Source organism: Lissotriton vulgaris (assembly GCF_964263255.1).
Source record: "Lissotriton vulgaris chromosome 7 unlocalized genomic scaffold, aLisVul1.2 SUPER_7_unloc_1, whole genome shotgun sequence".
In the NCBI taxonomy this organism is placed as follows: Eukaryota; Metazoa; Chordata; class Amphibia; order Caudata; family Salamandridae; genus Lissotriton; species Lissotriton vulgaris.
The window spans coordinates 738,868-759,425 of record NW_028240614.1 but is presented as its reverse complement, the minus strand read 5'-3'; the positions used below and the strand labels follow the sequence as shown (position 1 = coordinate 759,425).

Genomic DNA, 20,558 nt, shown 5'->3' with positions numbered 1-20,558 from the left:
TGTCAAGGGCATGCAGGAAACTGTAATACACTTGATATATGTGAACAGGATAATGGTACCCCCCAATGTATTACATGTCATGTCAAGGACATGCTGCGAACTGTAATGATCTTGACATATGTAAACAGGACAGCTGTACCCGCAAAATATTTCATGCCAAGGGTATGCAGGTAACTGTAATGAACTTGGGAGAGAGGAACAGGACAGCGGAACCTTCAACATATTTCGGCTGTAGGGTTTTAGGTTTAAACCTATAATAACTGATAAAACCCCACTGAAAAAGAAATAGCCCTCACCAGTGAAAACATATAAACACTGAAAAAACACCTGAACAACCGCAAACTAAATGCCATTCAAAGAATGGAAAAAGAGAGTGAGTCATTTATTTTCTTCCTGAAGGGGCCAATACAATGTAACTTTGTTATACAAGCTAGCTGTAAGAAAGACTGGGCTAACATTATTCTGCTTGAGCTTTGATGTTTAGGGATGGAACTAAAATATTGTTTCTTCTTCCTTTTGCTTGTTTCAGGTTTTGTGGTCTTTGGTCTAAAGATGCAGGGACTAGAAGCATGTTTTAGGTCTCGTTTAATTATTTTATAAACTGTTGAGTATCAGGAAATATCAAAATCATGTTTGATATTTTGGCTGCGTTTGATTCTTTCACTGATAGGTAAGTTGGCTGGTTTCAGAAGAATCTTTCCTATAATGTGTCATCACATTTACCCACAGAGAATGACTAAAAACCCTTAATACATCAGCCCACAGTTTATGGTGGGTCAGTATTGATAGTAGGCGAACTGCCAACACCTCAGGCTTTAAACATTCAATGCAAGGTATAGTGACAAGTAAGCATGGGCGAATTTTGCGAATCTGGCGTTCGCGAATTTGCAAACTCGCAATCCGCAAAATCCGCTAATTCTCGCGAATTTGCGGATTTTTTTTTGTGTTTGCAAGGATTTCTGCCAGTTCGCAAGGATTTCTGCCAGTTCGCGAGGGTTTTGTACCAGTTCGCAATTGCGAACTTACATGTCGGCTCGCAACGGTCACGATTATGTTGTTTCTACGTCTGGTTCATCATCACAGGTTCCCAGCACCCTCTGTTTTACCCCTGCCACCCTCTGTTTCACCCATGCCACCCTCTGGTACATCAATGCCACCCTCTGGTTCATCATCACCATAGATTATGGGGGGAAAAAGCAAGCACACCTGCCTGCCTGCTTCAACTGACATGTATTAATTTGCGGTTGATTTATTAATGTGTCACTGTTTTAAAATTCCAGTCTGGCACCTGCTTCCTTATCTGTAATTTGCTTTCTGTTGCAGTGCAATTTTTTTTTCCAGGACCTTTGTGGCCTACTTGTAGCTATTCTATGAGCCTGCTGTGAGGGTCAGAGCAGGGTCATACAATTGTTGCAACTAGCAACTGAACTCTGGAGGGGCCCTTGTCAGGAAGCACTACAGGGAATGGTTACTAATGATGAGTTTGAACTTTTGAACCTGCTTTCACTTTTGCAAAACTCATTTTTCTGCAGAACAGCATTACAGCAACTGTAATGCCCCAAATAAGCTTATATGAGAAAGTTGATTTCTAATCCAAAAGTTATCCAAAGAAAATCAAAAGGCCTCAAATCCAAAAAAGTGCAGGCAAATGTCAACCTGAGGAGTTGTTCTGATAAAAATCATAATTTTCAGAAGGTCTATGCTGCTTGCTAGTAGATTTCTTGTGCAGAATTGCAATTTTTGTAATTTCGCGAGTGCGAGATTGTTGCTGCCCGCCGCACCTACATATTCGCAATTGCGAACTTACACCGCACCCCGCAAAATTGTATCACCAAGAAAAAAAAATCCGCTGCGTGCGAATGTGCGGATTTTTGGTAAATTCGCGAGCGTTCGCGGATTGCGAATTTACCAAAAATCCGCAAAATCCGCGAGCGGAACGGATTTTCCGCCCATGCTTAGTGACAAGTATATGTATAAAGAGCGCTATCACCAAACATCTGGGATAGTGGTGAAAACGCAGTGTCACTTGGAATGCTCTGCAAAAAAAGGTTCTTTCCAAGTTCAACAAAGATTGAAGGGATATTGTTTGTATTTGCAGTGATTCAGCTACGTATATGAAAAAGTTTTGTGATGACCTGTCAAAATTGATACCTGAGCTGAACTAATAATTCCCTGTAGGAGATCCTTGCCACTTGTTAGATGGTATGCTGAAAGCATCTTTACATTCTTCAGAGTTAATGAGGGATGTTGTTTACTTTTTAGTCCATTCTGGAACACTGTTTTCTTATGCACAGGAACTAAAACGTAAATATTGAAAATTTCTTGCTTTGTGTGGCATCAAATAAAGAGTCATCCCAACTGTGTCCTTTAGCTGCTTGTTCTCAGTTCAAAGGGTTATGAATGCTATATTATGCATCTGGCAACCATTTACAGAATTTTTGCTGAGTGATGATGCCAAAGGCAAGAAATGTGAGGATCTTTGGTCGCATATTGATAGTGATGTAAAAAAAAGTACACTCTACTGCATTCTTTACAGGAAAACATAACTGCTGTAGTGGACATAATAAAAAAACTGGAGTTTGAAAAAACCCTTATCTGCCAAGTGTTCAGCATAATTGGTGTAGATGTGAAACATCTCCTTGAGAGTAGACTGGGCGACACCTTTAGTGACGTTGGCACTGCAACATGTTCCATGTTAGAGTGCTTGCAACTTGGTAAGCAAAGCAATGTTGAAGAGCAATTCAGGGTCGTTTATTTTACAATGTATGAGAAATGGATTCCAATGATGCATATAAAGGTCCCTTCATCACCACTAGCATTTAAAGTCAATGAAACTTCACTGTGGTACTCTGTACAAGTTCTAGATCCTTTCAGTAAAGGGGAATTTCATCCGTAGTTTCAAAAGTGCTGCTTCATTTTTTTTTTGTAAAATTTTTATTTTGCAGATATAAAGAAATGAAACATCAAACAAAAGGTACCACATAGGGTGCACAGATGATCCCACACAGTGGGAAAGCAGTAGATTAAGACGAGGCAATGCTGCGATACAAGAAAGTTAGTGAACAAGAGGCATCGCCAGCCGCAAGAGTAGGCAGTCCTGTCCGTACACCCCAAGGCGGGGTTGCTCAATTAGATCAGCCGACCGGGAGTCCAGAATCACCATGCCGTCGAGGTGAGCCTCGTCTTATCGATACAAACGTCCCGACAGTAGCACCCAAACTGAACTCCCCGCTACCCGCCCCCCCCTCCCGTGACGGCGCCTCACTCTTCCCCCATTCATCCGTCAGTCATACTTAGAGCTGAAATAAATGTAAATTCCTCAGAGACGCCGGCACACTGCTGAGGGCAAACCAGTAGAGAGAAAGGACACCAAGGGGCCCCATATGTGTTTGAAGTTTTTGTAGTTGCCTAGGAAGATGTCCGCCATTCTCTCGAGACTCAGGAGCCTCCATAGTCTAGCGTGCCAAAGGGAGATCGCCGGTGCCTCTTTCCGCTTCCAGGCTGATGCCAACGTGAGTTTGGCCGCGCCTAGACATAGCCAGAGAATCTTCTTGTCTGCTCGCGTCTGGTGCTCGAGGCCAGGGTCTCTCAAGCCCAGGAGCACGAACTCCAGTGAGTCGTCGATAGGGTACTTCAGGATATCTTTAATATGGGATAAGATCTCAGCCCAGAAGGGTTTGATGACCGGGCAATCCCACCAAATGTGGCGGAAGTCGCCCAGGAGGCCACAGCCCCTCCAGCACCTATCCGTGACAGCCGGGTAAATGCGGTGAAGCCTGGCCGGGACCATGTACCACTGCGTGAGGGTTTTTAAATCCGCCTCCCTCAGGAGTATGGAGTGATTAAATTGCGTCATGTCCCTCCAGAGCGCCGACCATTCTGCATCAGTGATATCCCTCCCTACCATCTCCTCCCACTGCTCCATGTAGCGCGGTCTAGGGGAAAGGGCAGAACGAAGCAGCAGTTGGTAGAGAAAGGATGTTTTCAGGAGGAAGGCCTCAAAGTCGGACGGAGGTCTCGTCGCAGCCTCCCGCACTCCCGGTGACGTGGCCCAGTGGAGCAGTTGCAAATGCCTGTAATTTTCCACTGGCTGCACTTGGTAGTCCCGCATGCAGTTCCCAAAAGTCAGGGGGTCAGGGCCGTGGAACAGGTGGAGTAGCGCCCGACAACCCCCCTCCCTCCAGGCGTCAAAGGGGCCCTCGGTGAGTGCCGGCGGAAACTCCGGATTGAAATGCAATGGAGTGAATGGAGACGGAAAGGTCGTCCATCGCTCATCACCCGCCAAGGTATCCCAGACTTTCAGCGTAGTCCCCGTGGGGGTACTAATGTACGTATTCGCTGGGCGGTCCCGCTTTGGCTTCCACGCCAGATCCCAGATGGACCGACCCGCCACACTCCGGTCCATATGCAACCAGTGTTTGTCGGAAAATTGCTGTGACCATTCCACCATGACTCTAAGTTGGGCAGCTTTATAATAGAGGTGTAAATCCGGGAGGCCGACCCCCCCGTCAGTCCGCAGCCGTCGCAGGAGTGCAAACGAAAGTCGCGCCCGACCACCCTGCCAGACAAATTTCAAGATCAATGACTTAAGGTGGCTAAAAAAGGAAGAGCTCAGTGGAATCGGCAGGGCCTGGAACAGGTACAAATATTTGGGGAGAAGGACCATTTTGATGGCGTGCACCCGACCCAGCCAGGATAGGAATCTGGGCTTCCACTTCTCCAGCTCTGCCCGCGTCTTGGCCAGGAGGGGCGGGAAGTTGGCCGCGAATAAGCCACCCACCGTAGGGGTGAGGTGGACTCCCAAGTATAGTATGGAGCCCGAGGCCCAGGCCAGAGGCATCGCCGCTCTCACCGGTGCCACCTCGGCCTGTGACAGAGTCAGGTTCAGGACATAAGACTTGCTGTAATTAATTTTGAAGCCGGCCACTTCCTCAAATTCCAGCAGGATATTTCGAACGCATGGAAGAGAGTTAGCGGGGTCGGCCACTGAAAGCAAAACGTCATCCGCAAAAAGGGAGATCTTGTGCTGTTCTCCTGTGAATGGGATGCCCTTAACCCCCTCATGCACCCGAACCGCCATCGCCAGGGGCTCAATGCTGAGCGCAAACAACAAGGGAGAGAGGGGGCACCCCTGTCTGGTGCCCCGGGAGTGCTGGAAGAATGCTGACAGGTGGCCGTTCACTGCCACCCTCGAGCGTGGGCTGCAGAAGTTGGCCCTCACCATGGCAATGAATCTTTCGGAGAAGCCAAACGCCTGTAATGTGTGGAATAGAAAGCCCCAGTCCACCCGGTCGAAGGCCTTCTCCACGTCCAGGCCCACCAAGACTGCCGGAATGCGGAACCTGTCCGCTTTCTCAATAAGGTGGATCACCCTCCATATATTGTCGTGCGTCTGGCGACCTTTGATGAAGCCGGACTGATCGGCGTGGACAATCGACGGTAGGAGGTCCTGGAGGCGGCCTGCCAGAATCGCCGAGTACAGCTTCGCGTCGATATTGAGTAAGGCTATGAGGCGGTATGAGGCACACCGCTCCGGATCTTTCCCCGGCTTCGGCAGTACCGTAATCACCGCTTCCGCGAGGGTCCCGGAATTCACACCGGGCCCAGCCATGTCGTTAAATAGGGCGACCAGGAAGTCACACACCTCAGTTGCATAGGTCTGATAGAAAACTGCAGTGAACCCATCGGGCCCGGGGGCTTTGTGCAATTTCAAGTTTTTGATGGCGGAGAGGACTTCCTCCCTCGAGATCGGGGCGTCTAGCAAGTCATTCCAGACCTTGGAGACCTGCGGAAGCGGCAAACGCTGCAGGAACTCCCGTTGCTTAGCAGCATCTAGCTCCTCTCCCTCGTATAAAGCAGCATAGAAGCGGCCAAATATGTCCGCCTTCGCCCCGTCACGATGGTGGAGCGCTCCCGCGGAGTCTCTAACCCCACCTATGTACTCACGCTCCCTCTGATCCCTCAGTTGTCGGGCCAAGTGTCTGCCGATCTTGTTACTACTGGAGTAGGAGTGCCGTCCCAGCCGCAGGAGGGTGAGTTCGGCCCTGTTTGTATAGTGCGCCTTCAGCTTGCCCCTAACCGCCGTCAAGGGACGCAGGGTTATCCTCGAGGGGTTAGCTTTGTGTGCCCTCTCGAGCGCGAGCACCTCGGCCTCCAGCGCCTCCCTCTCCTTCCTACGCAGAGTGTTCAGTTGCGAATTGAGGCCCAAGCACGTCCCCCTGATCGTCGCCTTGAAGGCGTCCCACGTGGTCATCAGAGAAGTGTCCGATGGGGGATTGCAATCGAAAAATTCACGTATGGCCAGACGTAAGGCTCGATTGGAGACCTCGTCCCTGACCACCGATGCAGGGAAGTACCACTTCCGATTCGCGGTGTCGGGTGGCGACCAGCGGAGCGTGAGCACCATGAGGCTGTGGTCCGACACCGATATCGGGAGAATGGCGGCATCTAGAATGTCCCCTCTAAGGGACTGGCTAAGGAAGACGTGATCCAATCGAGAGTAGGAGTGGTGCACATGGGAAAAGAACGTATAGTCTTTCACGGCAGGGTGAAAAAATCGCCATCCATCTATTAGACCCAACTCCTCCACCCCACGCTGCGCGGAATCAGAAACCCTGTGTCCGCCCGCCGCCCCCCCGAGCTGTCCATATCTCTGTCCCATACCAAATTGAAATCGCCCAGCAGGAACATGAGACCTTCTGCAAAGTCCCCCACCTTAACCAATAAGTCTTGCAGGAACTTGTTCTGACCGGCATTGGGCAGATAAAGCACAACAAACGTACACAATCTACCCTGAATGTGCCCCTTTACCATCAGCCAACGCCCCTCCTTGTCGCTGCGGACCCCCACAGGTTGAAAGTGCAACGTTGCCCTGAACAATAGTGCCACCCCCCGGTGCTTCGTGACAGCAGAGGACCTGTATACAATGGGGTACGCCCTATGGCGGAGCCGCAACTCATCCTTTCGTGCCAAGTGAGTTTCTTGCAACCCTACCACATCAAGGTGATGGTCTACCACATATTTCAGGACCTTCTGTCGCTTCTGAGGAGAGTTCATGCCCTTGACATTCCACGTCCCTATACTAAGCGGCATGGCAAATACAGACCACAGACCCCGCGTTCAGCAATCCAATTGGCACCCATCCCGCACTCCTCCCCACCCCCAGGCAGAAAACACCCAGGCGATTCCAGAACATTCGCCTATCCACAACCTCAACATTAAAGTACGCTCTCATCCGCAGGCACGCCACATTCACCCCCAATGGCCTTCCGTCACGGGTCCCTCCCCCCCATCCCCAACAACCCCCAACCAAACCCCCCCCCTAAACGATATGTAAACCCAACATTGTACAAAATCAAAAGGAAAAGTGCAGTAACCATACTCATCGAGATCAGTAGGCCGAAGTCCATAGGAGGCCCCCACTCAAGGAGCAGGCCGGGGGAATGAAGATATTATTCCCCTTGACCACAGTCGAGGTCGTCTCCCACAAGAGTACTTTCAAAACCCCTCGACCAGAAGGCCCGGGCCCCTCCGGCGCCGATCCGCCATTCTTCGGGGATCACGCCGCCCCAGAGCTATGCTGTGAGTCGGTCAACGTGGCCGATGCCACCGAGGCGACTGCTGCTCCCCGTTCTTGCAGGCTGGTAGAAAGATCTGGTCGTTGTCTGATGGGGGAACCCCCACCCTGTGCCATGAAGATGAACGGCGGCGCCGCCGAGACGGGGAAGCCGTCGCGGCCTGCGAAGACGGCACATCCTCCAGGCCCAAAAGCTCTTTTGCCGCCTGAAGCGTGCGGATCTGAGCAAGGCGATTCTGCCACCTAAAAATGATCCTGAAAGGGTGTCCCCAGGAGTAGGCGATGCCCCTCTCTCTCAGGAACGCTGTCACCGGTCGGAACTCCCTCCGCTTTTGCAAGGTAGATGCAGCCAAGTCCTGATACAGTTGCGGCCGATGCCCCCGGAACTGTAGCGACTCGATGGTCCTGGCCTTTCGTAGAATCCTTTCCTTGAGCTGGAAATCGTGGACGCACACCAGAATGTCAGGGGGGGGCCCCCCCCGCGCCGTGGCAGTCCCACCCAGTGTACTCTGTCCATCTGTATCTCCTTCGTGTCTTCCTCATCGAGGACCTGGAGGAACAGCTCCTGGACGTACCCCCGTAGGTCCCCAGCCTCACCGTCCCATGGCACCGCCCGTATTCGGATGTTATTTCTACGGGAGCGGTTTTCAAGGTCTTCCGTGTGTAGTTGTAAGTCCAGATTTTGCTCTGTGAGGCGAATGATGTCTTGCTGAAGCATATGGACGTCGGTAGCCACGCTCAGATCCCGGTCTTCCAGGGTCGCCACCCTTTCGCCTATGCCGTCCACGTCTCTCCGCACCTCCCTCAAGTCGGAGGCTAGCTGCGCCCTGAGCTCAGAGATGTCCTCCTTGATCGAGGCAAACAACTCTGTCATGAAAGCCTTCGTCGCTGGGGCATCTTCGTCCGATTGCTTCGACGATCCACTCGCTCCAGGGGAGGCCGGTTGTTGAGAGGATTTCGGGGCATTGTCTTTTCCCTGGCCCCGTTTGCGCGGCATAGTAGTCATGGCGGCTCACAGCGCTCTGGTCCGGCGCCACGTGGCCCTGGAGAGCAGCGGAGCCTTTAGGCAAACCAAGCGGTCGGGAAGGCGCTCACGGATGCCACCAAGTATGTCCAGTCCCCCGCACACAGCTACTCGATCCGTGGGTCCCACCAGAGCCCAAGAAGGGTAAGACCCGAGAGCCTGTTTGCCTGTGCCCTCCGGGCCTCCTCCGAACACGTGCTGCGCCAACAGCCACTGGAAGGTCCGCTCCTTAGCTCCGTAGTAATCTCGGCCCTGCACAGCGCCCAGGCCCCGCGCCTCGTGGTCAAGTGTAGTGGCGGGCTTCGAAGCCCCGATCAGGCGGCAGATGCCAGCCGAGCCCAGCCTCGCAGAGGGAATGGTGGGTGGTGCAGATCGTAGAACGCCGCCGCTCGTCCAAGTGCCACAGCCAGTGCTAGGAACCGGTGCCTCACCTCCCCCAGGGGCAGGGGGGTACGATCTGAGTCCGCCGCTAGGTCACCAGTCGCCTATGTGCAGCTCCTTCTAGCCTTCCGCCTGCTCCGACGACTTCAGGGCAGATCCAGGGCCCCGCCCATCGACCGCGCCGGGCCTCGATGTCAGGAGAGCCCGGGGTCTCACAGGCCGTTGGGTGCGTTCGATGCCAGAGGCGCACCCGGGGTCACACCGCCTCGGCGACCACACCAAAGCCACCCGCTCCATCAGGCGGACTTCCCCGCCGCTTTTGGGGCAGGTGAACTCCCCCAAGTTCGTGCTTTTAGATGCTTTGCTGGATCAGCGCCGGAGCGGCACGGAAAGGCGTCCTACTCCGCCGCCATCTTGGCCACGCCCCCGCTGCTTCATTTTTTACCGCTTCACTAACTCTGAGGGCATAAGCGCCAGCTCAATGCAAATGTAGCAGAACCTGCCATGAGATTCGCAATATTCAAGTGCTCCAGTATTGGCATGAAAAGCTCTGTCAGTGGCCAGAGTTAACAAATTGTGTACTGGCTGTTTTGGCGTTGCACATCTCAAGTGCCAATGTTGAGAGGGCCTTTTCACAGAAGTTTACTTGGGAAGGAAAGAGAGAGCACACATGACCAAAGACTCACTGAAGAAGTATTGTATGGTGTACTACAATAAGTTTAATTAGCAAAAATATATTTGGACCTTATATACACTATAAGTACACTGTCTATATACCATGTTCTATCAGTGCAGAAAGCAAGCAATAATAAAAGCAAAACGTTCCATAAACACCGGAAAAACACTTTTTTTGTTGTTTTTAGTGGCGCGCAAATGTGTAACCACTGATAACAACTGTGTTTTAAGATATTGAACACACTGAAAAAACCCCACCAGAATATACTAAAAATAGAAACTGAAAACAGGAAAGCCTAAACATATTACATGTCAATGGTACACAGGGAACCGTAATTAACTTGACATATTTAAACAGGACAGCAGTACCCTCAACATATTTCATGACAAGGCTATGCATGGAACTGTAATGAACTTGGGAGATGTGAACAGGACAGCAGAACCCTCAACATATTACATGTCCAGGGTATGCAGGGAACAGTAATGAACTTTATTATATGAGATTGTGACAGAAGTACCCTCAACATATTACCCACCAAGGACACACAGGTAACTTTAATTAACATGGTATATCTGAAACGTATAGACAGGACAGCAGTACCCTCAACATACTACATGCCAAAAACACACAGGAAGCTGTAATGAACTTGGTATATGTAAACAAGACAGCTGTTCCTTCAACACATTATCTGCCACTGACAGGCTGGGTACTGCAATGAACTTGGCATATGTAAACAGGACAGCAGTACCCTCAACAAATTACATGGCAGGGACACAAGTAACTGTAATGAACTTGTTATATGTGAACAGGACAGTGGTACCCTCAAAATACTACCTGCCAGAGACATCCAGGTCTTCTACACGTGTCCCCTCTCACACTGTGAATCTGTGTGTATGTTGGATGGACAGTGTGCATGGGGGATCTGCCTTTGCTCTATATTAATTTCCTAAACTCCTCATAATTGAACCTGTGCAGCAGAAGTGCAGCAGCTTGACATACAAAGAGTCTTTTCTGTCAGCTAAAGCTTTGCTGGATGCCTCTTCAGCAGGGGCGGCTCATTCGCATTGGCGGGGGAGTGTCATCCCAATTGCTCAGAGCCAGCATGTGAAAGATAAAATGATTTACTATAATTGTTTTATTTTTAATTTGCGGGCTCTGACTCAGCGTGTGCAGGGAGGGGCGGGGCGGGGCCATGGGGGAAGACTAGTTTGCGCACTTATAAGTGCGCATGTGTGTTTGGGAGGCCATCTTTGACCGGAAAAACACACATGTGCACTTAGGTCTCTCCAACCAAGCTGTATTGAAAAGCCGGGTTGGAGAAACAGCACAGACTCCCTGCCCTGAGTGGAGCGTCAAACCAGCACGCTCAGGCCAATCCCTGGGCTGTTCTCATAGCATGAGAGCAGCATGGAGATTGCACAGAGAGTCTCTGCTGCTGTCCCAGTGTCTGCTGGGACCAGGAAACAGCAGAACAGAGAGGCGCAAGGAGCAATGCAGCCAGCAGTTACAAGAAAGTGTTTTTTTTTCTTAACTGTTAACCCCACTCCAGGCTACCCCACATCCTCTCAACCCACCTCACCACCTTTTCAGTGTGTCGGCCGCCACTACTCTTCGGGACCAGTAGAGCAGAGATAGGGATGTGCTGAGTTACTGTCTTTGGGCCATTGTGTCATTTAAGTCTCAAACAACTATGTACATATTCCAAGTGGATGCTAAACCCCACAAAGCGATGGAAACCACCAGCAAACACTTCTTACCGCTTTCATGTCTTCGAACATTATTACCATCACATTGTCATCATCTATATGTTCATTCCAGGCAACTGCATGTTCAAACCATGAACCGTAGGTCACTGAAACAGAAAGGCATGTAGGTGAAGTAGTGTCACCAAAAACAGAGGATACACTACATTTTAGCACTTTTCTACCCTACAGATGAACAGATCAACAATATACTTTTCAGAATTATCACCCATAGTGTCCCCACTCTGGCCACTACATTCTGCACAAAGGGCTAAAGGTTTTTTGTGGTCACAAAGACTCTGATCTGCACAATCAGAGCCTTTGCTACTCCAAAATAGCCTTTGGGTATGTTCAGATCCCTTATGGTGATTCAGTCGTTTGATACTATATCGCAAAACAGGTTTGCCACTACATACTAAATTGCAAATTGAAAAAGGCATGTGTAGTGCGTACCTTCCAGTCTGTGATTTCTAATGATATGAACCAATGGTAACAAATCATTGAAAGGTTACAGACACCCCAAAGGAGGTAGTAAGCCACTCGCAAACATGAAGGGGGCTCTTAGGGACCCATTCCTCTTTGTCAATGTTGTAAAAAACATTTTTTTAGGAGTAGACAGTGGTCTCTGTGACCTCTGTTTTCTGGTTAAAAAAAACGTTTTACAAACTTATCTTCTTTAAACCCATCCTGTTTTCCTTTGAGGCAAACAGGCTGTGTTACGAAAATAAGATTGCTTTATTTAAAAGCAATCACAAACATGGTGGTATGCTGACCCCAGCAGGCCACCATCCGTGTGATAGTAAACATAGGTACATAGTGTACATAGGTAAAACAACTCAGGAAGTACGTCAAAGGATGTCCCAACATAAATCACGAATAAAGAGAAAAGTTGTCACTGCCCCATTAGTTCAACATTGGATTGACCAGCTCCATGGAGAACATGATCTGAAATGGACTGTGATATCTAAAATCGACCCTGACCCAAGAGGCGGAGATGTAGAGGCCAAATTGCGTCAACGCGAAGCCATGCTAATTCTGAAATTTAATACGACCACACAAGGATTAAACGAAATGTCGGAACTATACAGTCTGTAAAATACTACAATCTTTATTCCCTGATTTTTGGTTCCACATAGAATGCACACTTCTGCATGGTTCGTATTACATCTCCGTGTTACCTACACGGTTTAAAGACCCACTGAATAGAACCCGGAAGTTCCATTCCGGCTCCTCCAACTACAAATCCCATGACTCTCCTTGTTTAAACCCGGAAGTGACTTAGATTAAATATGAAGAGTTTCCGCTCCACTGGTATCGCGTCTTCCACTGACCGCGACCCAGTACGGAGGAGAAAGACGCCAAGCCTAAGGTAAGCAGCTCCTTTGAACTATTCTATACCGTGAGCGGTATAGATAACTTGTCTGCTCCCTCCCGCTTTCCCTGTATGCTTCGAGGAGCCTACAACGGAATACTTACCTCCGTTGTCTTTTTATTTTAGATTGGTTCACGAGGCAAGTCAGCCCCTTGTAAAACAACTTTTTGGGAATCGAGAATATGCACCCCCTTCGGGGAAACCCGTAATAGGTTTCACAAGACACCACTTTACTGTGAGTACCATATACTCTTGCGCTAATTTTTCACAACGGTCATTTTTTAGATTGACGCTGATACATATTATTCAAACTTCTTTTTAGTTTACCTCCACGCCCAAGTCGCAGCAACATTGCTGACAGGTAATATACTGAGTGTATATGGGTGCAGAGTGAAAGTTTGAGAGTCTTTCTTTTGTTTCCACTGACAGAGTATTTTATTCATTGTTTTCCACAGATTTATTTTGTGTGGTCCTGAAGAGAATCCTATCCAACAATTTAGGATTCGAAACGCGTCGACCTATTGAGGTGGTAGTTGAAAGTTGGCGCCACTGTAGTGGCCGTTTTTGAAAAGTTGTGGCCAAACGTTGGTGAAAAATAAGTTGAATTTTGTAAAACTTTATTTAAAAACCGATTGTCTCGCTGTTTGGCAAAGAGAAAAATATACATTTAGTTGGTTTCTAAATAGGCCAAACCCCATTTGGGACAAAGGATGACGATTACTATTGCTTCATGATAAATAGTTTGAAACAACGCCAATAACTTCCACCGACCTCATTTTGTTTTGTACTATTCAGTGTTCACGGTTGTCTAGTGTCTGTTGTATGTCTAGTGTCTAAATGTTGTCCAAAATGCTTTATTGACCCCTACCCCTGCCCATTCACTTGTTTCTCCTCCAATCAATTGTATATTGTTGTATATAACCAATGTATCTTTGAAAAAATAACACAAAAAAACAAAGTTTAAAGTAATAAAATCAGAAATAGTTTAATAAACAAAGATCAACCAGAAGCTTCTTGTTTAATACTTTCATTGACTGAAAAAGTGGTCAGTTTGATAGAGCAATCAACAGCTCTTCAATTGAAATCTGTTGTTAATCATTGCACAGTACTGGCAAACTGTTTTGTTTACTTCTAGATTGGGCGCAGCCTTACTGTGCTTCACGCCAAACCTATTTTGTTACATCCGTGTGATGGCCTCAATTCGCAGTGGGTCTCAATTTTCGACCTACCTCATGCATAGCTGTGAAGTAGGTCAAATTCCACCCCCTACAAATTGTAATTTTAGTGAACCATGTTTGTAATTTTGTGAACCATGTTTTAATATATATTGGTTTGAAAAAATTCAATGTATTCGAATAACGTCGGTGGACAAATGGCGACCACTTTTGCTGAATGCTGTGTACAAACATAAGGCCCAAAGTCCTGAATCTTGAAGCTAATAAAAATGTAATCTTGGGGTCGAGAGAAAATGGAAATGTGCAGACTGTAATATGTAGTGTTCTGCATCAGAGAAGCAAACCTACCTAAATTAAACAGCGGTACAAAAGGGGGTGGCAATGGACGGAGCATCTGAACCAATCAAACACTCACACCCAGTCAAAAGATCTGGGTTTAATCCATCACCGTTCTTTAGCCCACTTTGCCACCCCAGTTCAGACATGGCTATATGCAAATCAGTCTGACCCTGTGCCTCATGGGAACAGTCCAGCCCGAACTGCCAAGCCATGCCTTCGCTGGACCGGAAACAAGCTTCAGAGGACCGGTTTCTGGCATTCCAATCAAGCATCCTGGGACAGGTTTTGCTATGCCACCAGATTCGAACTATCCTGGCTGATGAGGGATGAAACTCCAAAACTGGTCCCAGGATGCTTGTTTCCGGTCCAGAGAGGACCTGGCCTGGTAGTTCGGTCTGGACTGTTCCTGTGCGAACAGAGTAAAGACCGATTTGCATATGGCTGGGGCCAAACTGGAATGGCGTGGCTTACAAAAAACGATGGATTGTAATATGTGACTGGGGGTGAATGTTCGATTGATTCAGCATTCCGTCCATCATCTGTTCTTTTTGCAATTGTCACCCTGAGTGGGAAGGGTATGCCCAGAAGTGGGTTCTATGCTCGCTACACCACCAGATTCAAGCTATCCTGGCTGATGAGGGGTGAAAGGCCGAAACCGGTCCTTGGATGCTTTTTTCCAGTCCAGGGAGGACCTGGCTTGGCAGTTCGGGCTGGACTGTTCCCATGGGGCACAGGGTCAAGACTGATTTGCATATGGCTGGGTTCAAACTGGAAAGGCATGGTGAGCAAAAAAACGATGGATTTAGGCCCAGATCTCTGTACTGGGGTGAATATATGACATTGTTCTGCATTCTGTCCATCACCTGTTATTTTTGCATTTCTCACCCCGAGTGGGACGGGTATGCTCAGACGTGAGTCCCGTGCTCTCCATGCCACTGGAATCAAGCTATCCAGGCTGATGAGGGCTGAAAGCTCGAAACCGGTCCTTGGATGCTTGTTTCCAGTCCAGAGAGGACCTGGCTTGGCAGTTCGGGCTGGACTGTTCCCATGGGGCACAGGGTCAAGACTGATTTGCATATGGCTGGGTTCAAACTGGAAAGGCATGGTGAGCAAAAAAACGATGGATTTAGGCCCAGATCTCTGTACTGGGGTGAATTTGTGATATTGTTCTGCATTCTGTCCATCACCTGTTATTTTTGCATTTGTCACCCCGAGTGGGACGGGTATGCTCAGACGTGAGTCCCGTGCTCTCCAAGCCACTGGAATCAAGCTATCCGGGTTGATGAGGGCTGAAAGCCCGAAACCGGTCCTTGGATGCTTGTTTCCAGTCCAGGGAGGACCTGGCTTGGCAGTTCGAGCTGGACTGTTCCCATGGGGCACAGGGTCAAGACTGATTTGCATATGGCTGGGTTCAAACTGGAAAGGCATGGTGAGCAAAAAAACGATGGATTTAGGCCCAGATCTCTGTACTGGGGTGAATGTATGACATTGTTCTGCATTCTGTCTGTGAGACTTGGCCCTTTCCCCAAAATGTTTCGCCTTTTATTTCCCTTTTAAATAAGAATGCCCTCATGGTAACAACAATGTATAGGCCTTGTGTGGTGGAGAAAGCCCTGTGTAGTTTAAAACTAGTGTTAAAATGCAGGTGTCTTATACCCCTAACATGGCTGCCACTGACCACTGCTGCTGCAGCGGGGTTTAGTGGGCGCATTCTAGTGGCCAGGGCCTGGCTGGAACCCTCCATACAATGTATCAACTTAGCCTGTCAGCCTGCCCACAGGTAGAATGGTGGAACCTCCTGGACGCCTCTGGAACCTTCTGGAAGAGGTGAGGTGACACCAACTGCCACCACCAACTGTCAACTGGCAGTATATAAGGAAAGGGGGGGAAACTTTCCTGTCAGAGTGACTGAGGGGAGACCTGGGGGAGGAACCTACGCAGGAGTTTAGGCAGTGGGGCCTAGTCAGGGACTATGATACTTGAAGTGACAGGGCTTAGAGTGCTGCCTTAGAAGTATTGAGGACTCCTGTAAATCCCCCCCCTGACCTAGCCCAGCGGAAGGGAACCCCAGGGACCACTTGAAGGGATTGGCTGAGAAGAACTTGGAACACCAGCCACCAATGTATCCCCCCCTTCAAGGAACAAGAAACCAAGCAACTAAACTAAAGGCGCAAGAAACATCACGCCAAGAAGAAACTAAGCCACCACAGGACTTTTGAGGAACTACCCAGGTATTGGCGCTGTGTCGCTCCCTGTGCCCCCTGACGCCACCTGGGGTCCCTGCACTAACCTGCCACTGCTGTGTGGCTTGACCTGTGAACTACCTTTATTTAAAGTCAGCTACTGCTGAAGCGCTAGCCTCCAGAACTGCCTGAATTTGGCCCCAGCGCTAAGGCTGTCATATGCTGTGCCCCTGAAAGCGCTATAGTCTATTAGTGCAAGCGCTATTGACTGCCTATATTAAGCGCTGTCTTTTTCCCTCATCTGGAGAAGCGCTGTGTTAGTGCCTCAAGTGCTTTCTTGTGTGCCCCCAGAGGAGCGCTGTGAGGAAGAGCGCTGTATTATGCCTCCAAGCGCGTGACTGGCTGGGAAATACCTGTGACCCTGTGGCGCTGTGTGGCCAGCGCTGCTGTCGGAATTGCCGCTATTGCCCTGAGGCGCCGCGAAGTCCATGGGCTCGATCTCTACCTGTAGCGCTGTGAGGGGGAGGAGTGCTGTCTGAGTGCCCCGACGCCGCCGTGGAGCGGACCCGATCGCGTGCAGTGGCTGCAGCGGCCCCCGGAGTCTTGGGGAGGCCCCTCCGATCGCCTGGGAGCCTCCTGCCCTGTTTTGTATCCTGCTGCGGCGGCCCCCAGTGTGAGGAGAGGGCCGCCAGAGTTCCAGTCGGGCCACGCTGGGCCTGACAAGCCTTGAAGCCTCTCAACTCGCGTCATGTGACGGAGGGGGGGCACCGGAAGAGATTCTGCCCCCGCCACACTGTGACTGGTTTCCCCGGGTCCTGACTCTAATGCGCCTTCCTGCCGAGTGGTTTCCAGGCCCCAGACGTGCTTGAAAGCATGGGGACCGGACACGATACTGCGGAGGGCTCCAAGGAGCAAAGGAGTCCCTCCCTGTTAGGCTGCAACCTCGGGCCGGGCTGTCTGTCAGTGCGGCCCTGCTAAGCCTGGCTGTGCCTTGTGGTCGCCCCCCCCCCCCCGCAGTACCGGAGACACCTCGGAGGGCCCTGAGAAGAGCGAGGGCCCTCCCTGACATCGGAAACCTCCGCAAGGGCCTTATATAGGCCAAAGAAGAGAAGGTAACCATAGGGGAGGAGGGCGGGAACCCCCAGGAGGTCCCGATGCCGACCCTCCTCTTGGGAAAATTTATTGCTGACCTCTCCTGGCCCCCCACAAGTACTGGATTTGGGCCAGGGTTCATTAACATTTTGAAAGCCCATTAGGGACAGTTGGGCTCTGTGTTAACCTCTGACTAGGGGAAGGATTTCTGTTAATGTGATTGGATTGAAAGGAATGTTTATCCTTGCCTAGGTAGATGATGATGAAATGCTCTTCCTAGTTAAAAGAAATGTTTTTAGTAGCTTAATGAAAGGCCTAGGCTTGCCTATTGAAGTATTCTACTCTTAGCCTTATGAATGGTTATTCGGGCCTGATGAAATGTTGGCTTTGCCAGATGAGACGTTCCCTAGACTCTAATGGATTGTTTTATACTCCTGCCCCAGTGTTCCAACTTCTACCCAACAAGAGGGTTACCCATGGGTGCTAAAATGTTTAGGCCTGTGTAGAGTAAGTAATAATATGTTGATACCGGGGTAAGGAAACGTTATTCCTGCAGGAGTGTGTCTGGCAAGTAAAAGTTGATTACTTACCTCCAAGGGGTAAACCAGAAGATTATTCCTGATTCCTTATTGAGCAACTGTTTATCACTCATGTAAGGTGGAATGGCCTAACTTCTAACGAAGAGTGTTACATGAAATGCCTATGCCTGAGTGTTGAAATGTCTTACTTCTAAAACTGGAAGGGAGTTTCGCCAACCTAATGCTACGGTTAAGGAAATGTTTTACATTTAATAAAAGGGTTTATACTCATTTAAGGCATGGCATATTCCTGCTGAAGAAAATGTTTACTGTGCATAAGTAGTTTTCTTCCTGCTCATAAAAGAGGTTACTTCTTAATTGAAATGTTGATGCATAACTAATAGGAAGTTCTTCTTCAACTGTTGAACTGTCCTATGCTTCAGGCTAGGAAAATGTTCACTCCTACTGGGAGGTATTTATAAAATGGTTAGTCCTGATTAAGGATGTGGTTATACCTACACAAGGGGATGTTCTTCTTAATGAAATGTTTTCTCCCGCTTATTGTTGTATTTATTGGAAGCATACAGCTATTTATTTAAATGATTACGACTAAGGAAATGCTCATCCTTGCTTGGTGAGACATGGGTGGAATACCTGCAGGAACAAATGCCATGTTATTTGGTTGTCTCCTTAATGCATTTTTACAGGTGCTGTCAAGAAGCAAGGCGAAGGACAGGCCTGTGTTTTACTAAAAATTTATTTATCTAACTAATATGTATTGATCCAATATTTAATATCTATTGATTATTTAATATCTATTCATCCAATATTGATTGCAAGTTTTGAGACATATGTATTTTAAATGAACTTGTGATTTTCCTGATCCTGCTCTATCTATCTATCTAACTATTTATCTTAATACAAATTACTTGTTTTTATACAAGCACTGGAGTGGAGTCATTTATTGCGTGCCCATGTTTCTGTCTCAGTGTGAGTGTGTGCTGCATGATCGCTTAACACATGTGCTTTCGGATGCCTACCCGCTCGTGCCATGCTACCCTAGGGGACTGGTGACCCCAGTTCCAACACTGTCCATCACCTGTTATTTTTGCATTTGTCACCCCGAGTGGGACGGATATGCTCAGACGTTAGTCCCGTGCTCTCCATGCCACTGGAATCAAGCTATCCAGGCTGATGAGGGCTGAAAGCTCAAAACCGGTCCTTGGATGCTTGTTTCCAGTCCAGAGAGGACCTGGCTTGGCAGTTCGGGCTGGACTTTTCCCATGGGGCACAGGGTCAAGACTGATTTGCATATGGCTGGGTTCAAACTGGAAAGGCACGGTGAGCATAAAAACGATGGATTTAGGCCTAGATCTCTGTACTGGGGTGAATGTATGACATTGTTCTGCATTCTGTCCATCACCTGGTATTTTTACATTCCTACTGCAGCATTCCCACTCTTTTTCTAACCAATGTAAGCCAACCAAGACACAGCACATTTCATGGTAATAAACAAGGAAGAAGGCTGTGATGCTCCTCCACAGCGCAATGCGCCCTTAAACATGGCAGCCCACTCGAGACGCCATTGGCAACAAGGTTTTCAAACACTCTTCGTCCATTTTCAATAAAAAGGAAATTACCTTTTGCGCTGATGAAGTGCTCGAAACACTCATCCCAGGAGTTGAAGATAGGAGCTACAGACAAACTATTAAGGAAGTGGAACAGCGACACTGCCGTGTCTTTGGGATTTCGAAACACCACCAAAGTCTGTTGGGAAGAATCAACAGTGTAAACAAGAACATGATAAAGAACTTTCAATTCTGTAATTTTTTAAGAAGGCTGACATGCAAAAATTAAATAATGCACATTAAAAGATCACACTACCAGCCCAAGTCATAACATAACTACACTCTGTAGGTAACATTTAGCTCTTTTCATTAAACTGCTGTATCAGTGGAATAGGTTTACACAAAGCATACTTGTACTGAGTCCATGGCCTGCATAGCAATGGACCAAGCCACTCTTCGCAGGATGTTGAATGTTCTTTGTTTTCTCTACTGCATGAGAGAGGGGAGATGGGGCAAGGCCAGCGACGGCGGTTGGCCATCATGTGTTCCAGTTGAACCCAGACCTGAACCAGAGACAGACCTTTGGCACTAGTCAGGCTGGGTCCCTTCATTGGCTCTCCCATCTATGCTCAGTCTCAAACAGCAGAACTATCCCATGAGAATCACAACCTGTGGCTTTAAACAGCACAGGTGTTCCCAGGGGGCACTGCACTTACAAGCTCACCCCAACACAGCATGGGTGTCCCTTAGGTCACTTGGAATGCATTTATAGACGTTGGCATCACAAAGCGATGCCATCCCTCAGCGTACACTGATTTTACAGAATGGAATTTTAAAGAGCATCAGGTTATTAGGTTTATACAGGTCTCTGCATAAAAGAGCAGAGATACACCTCTGCTTCACAAATTGCAC

General features: G+C 48.6%; 1 protein-coding gene across 1 annotated transcript in view; it reads right to left on the bottom strand.

The window, feature by feature from the left end:
- LOC147672972 (sulfotransferase 6B1-like) overlaps positions 1-20,558 on the bottom strand; it is a 266,092-nt gene that overhangs the window by 44,451 nt on the left and 201,083 nt on the right. The window contains exons 4-5 of the mRNA XM_086947847.1: positions 19,719-19,845; positions 11,415-11,509 (exon numbers count right to left, since the gene is read on the bottom strand). Of these exons, the coding sequence (XP_086803973.1) occupies positions 11,415-11,509; positions 19,719-19,845 (222 nt within the window). The remainder of the gene's footprint in view (positions 1-11,414; positions 11,510-19,718; positions 19,846-20,558) is intronic.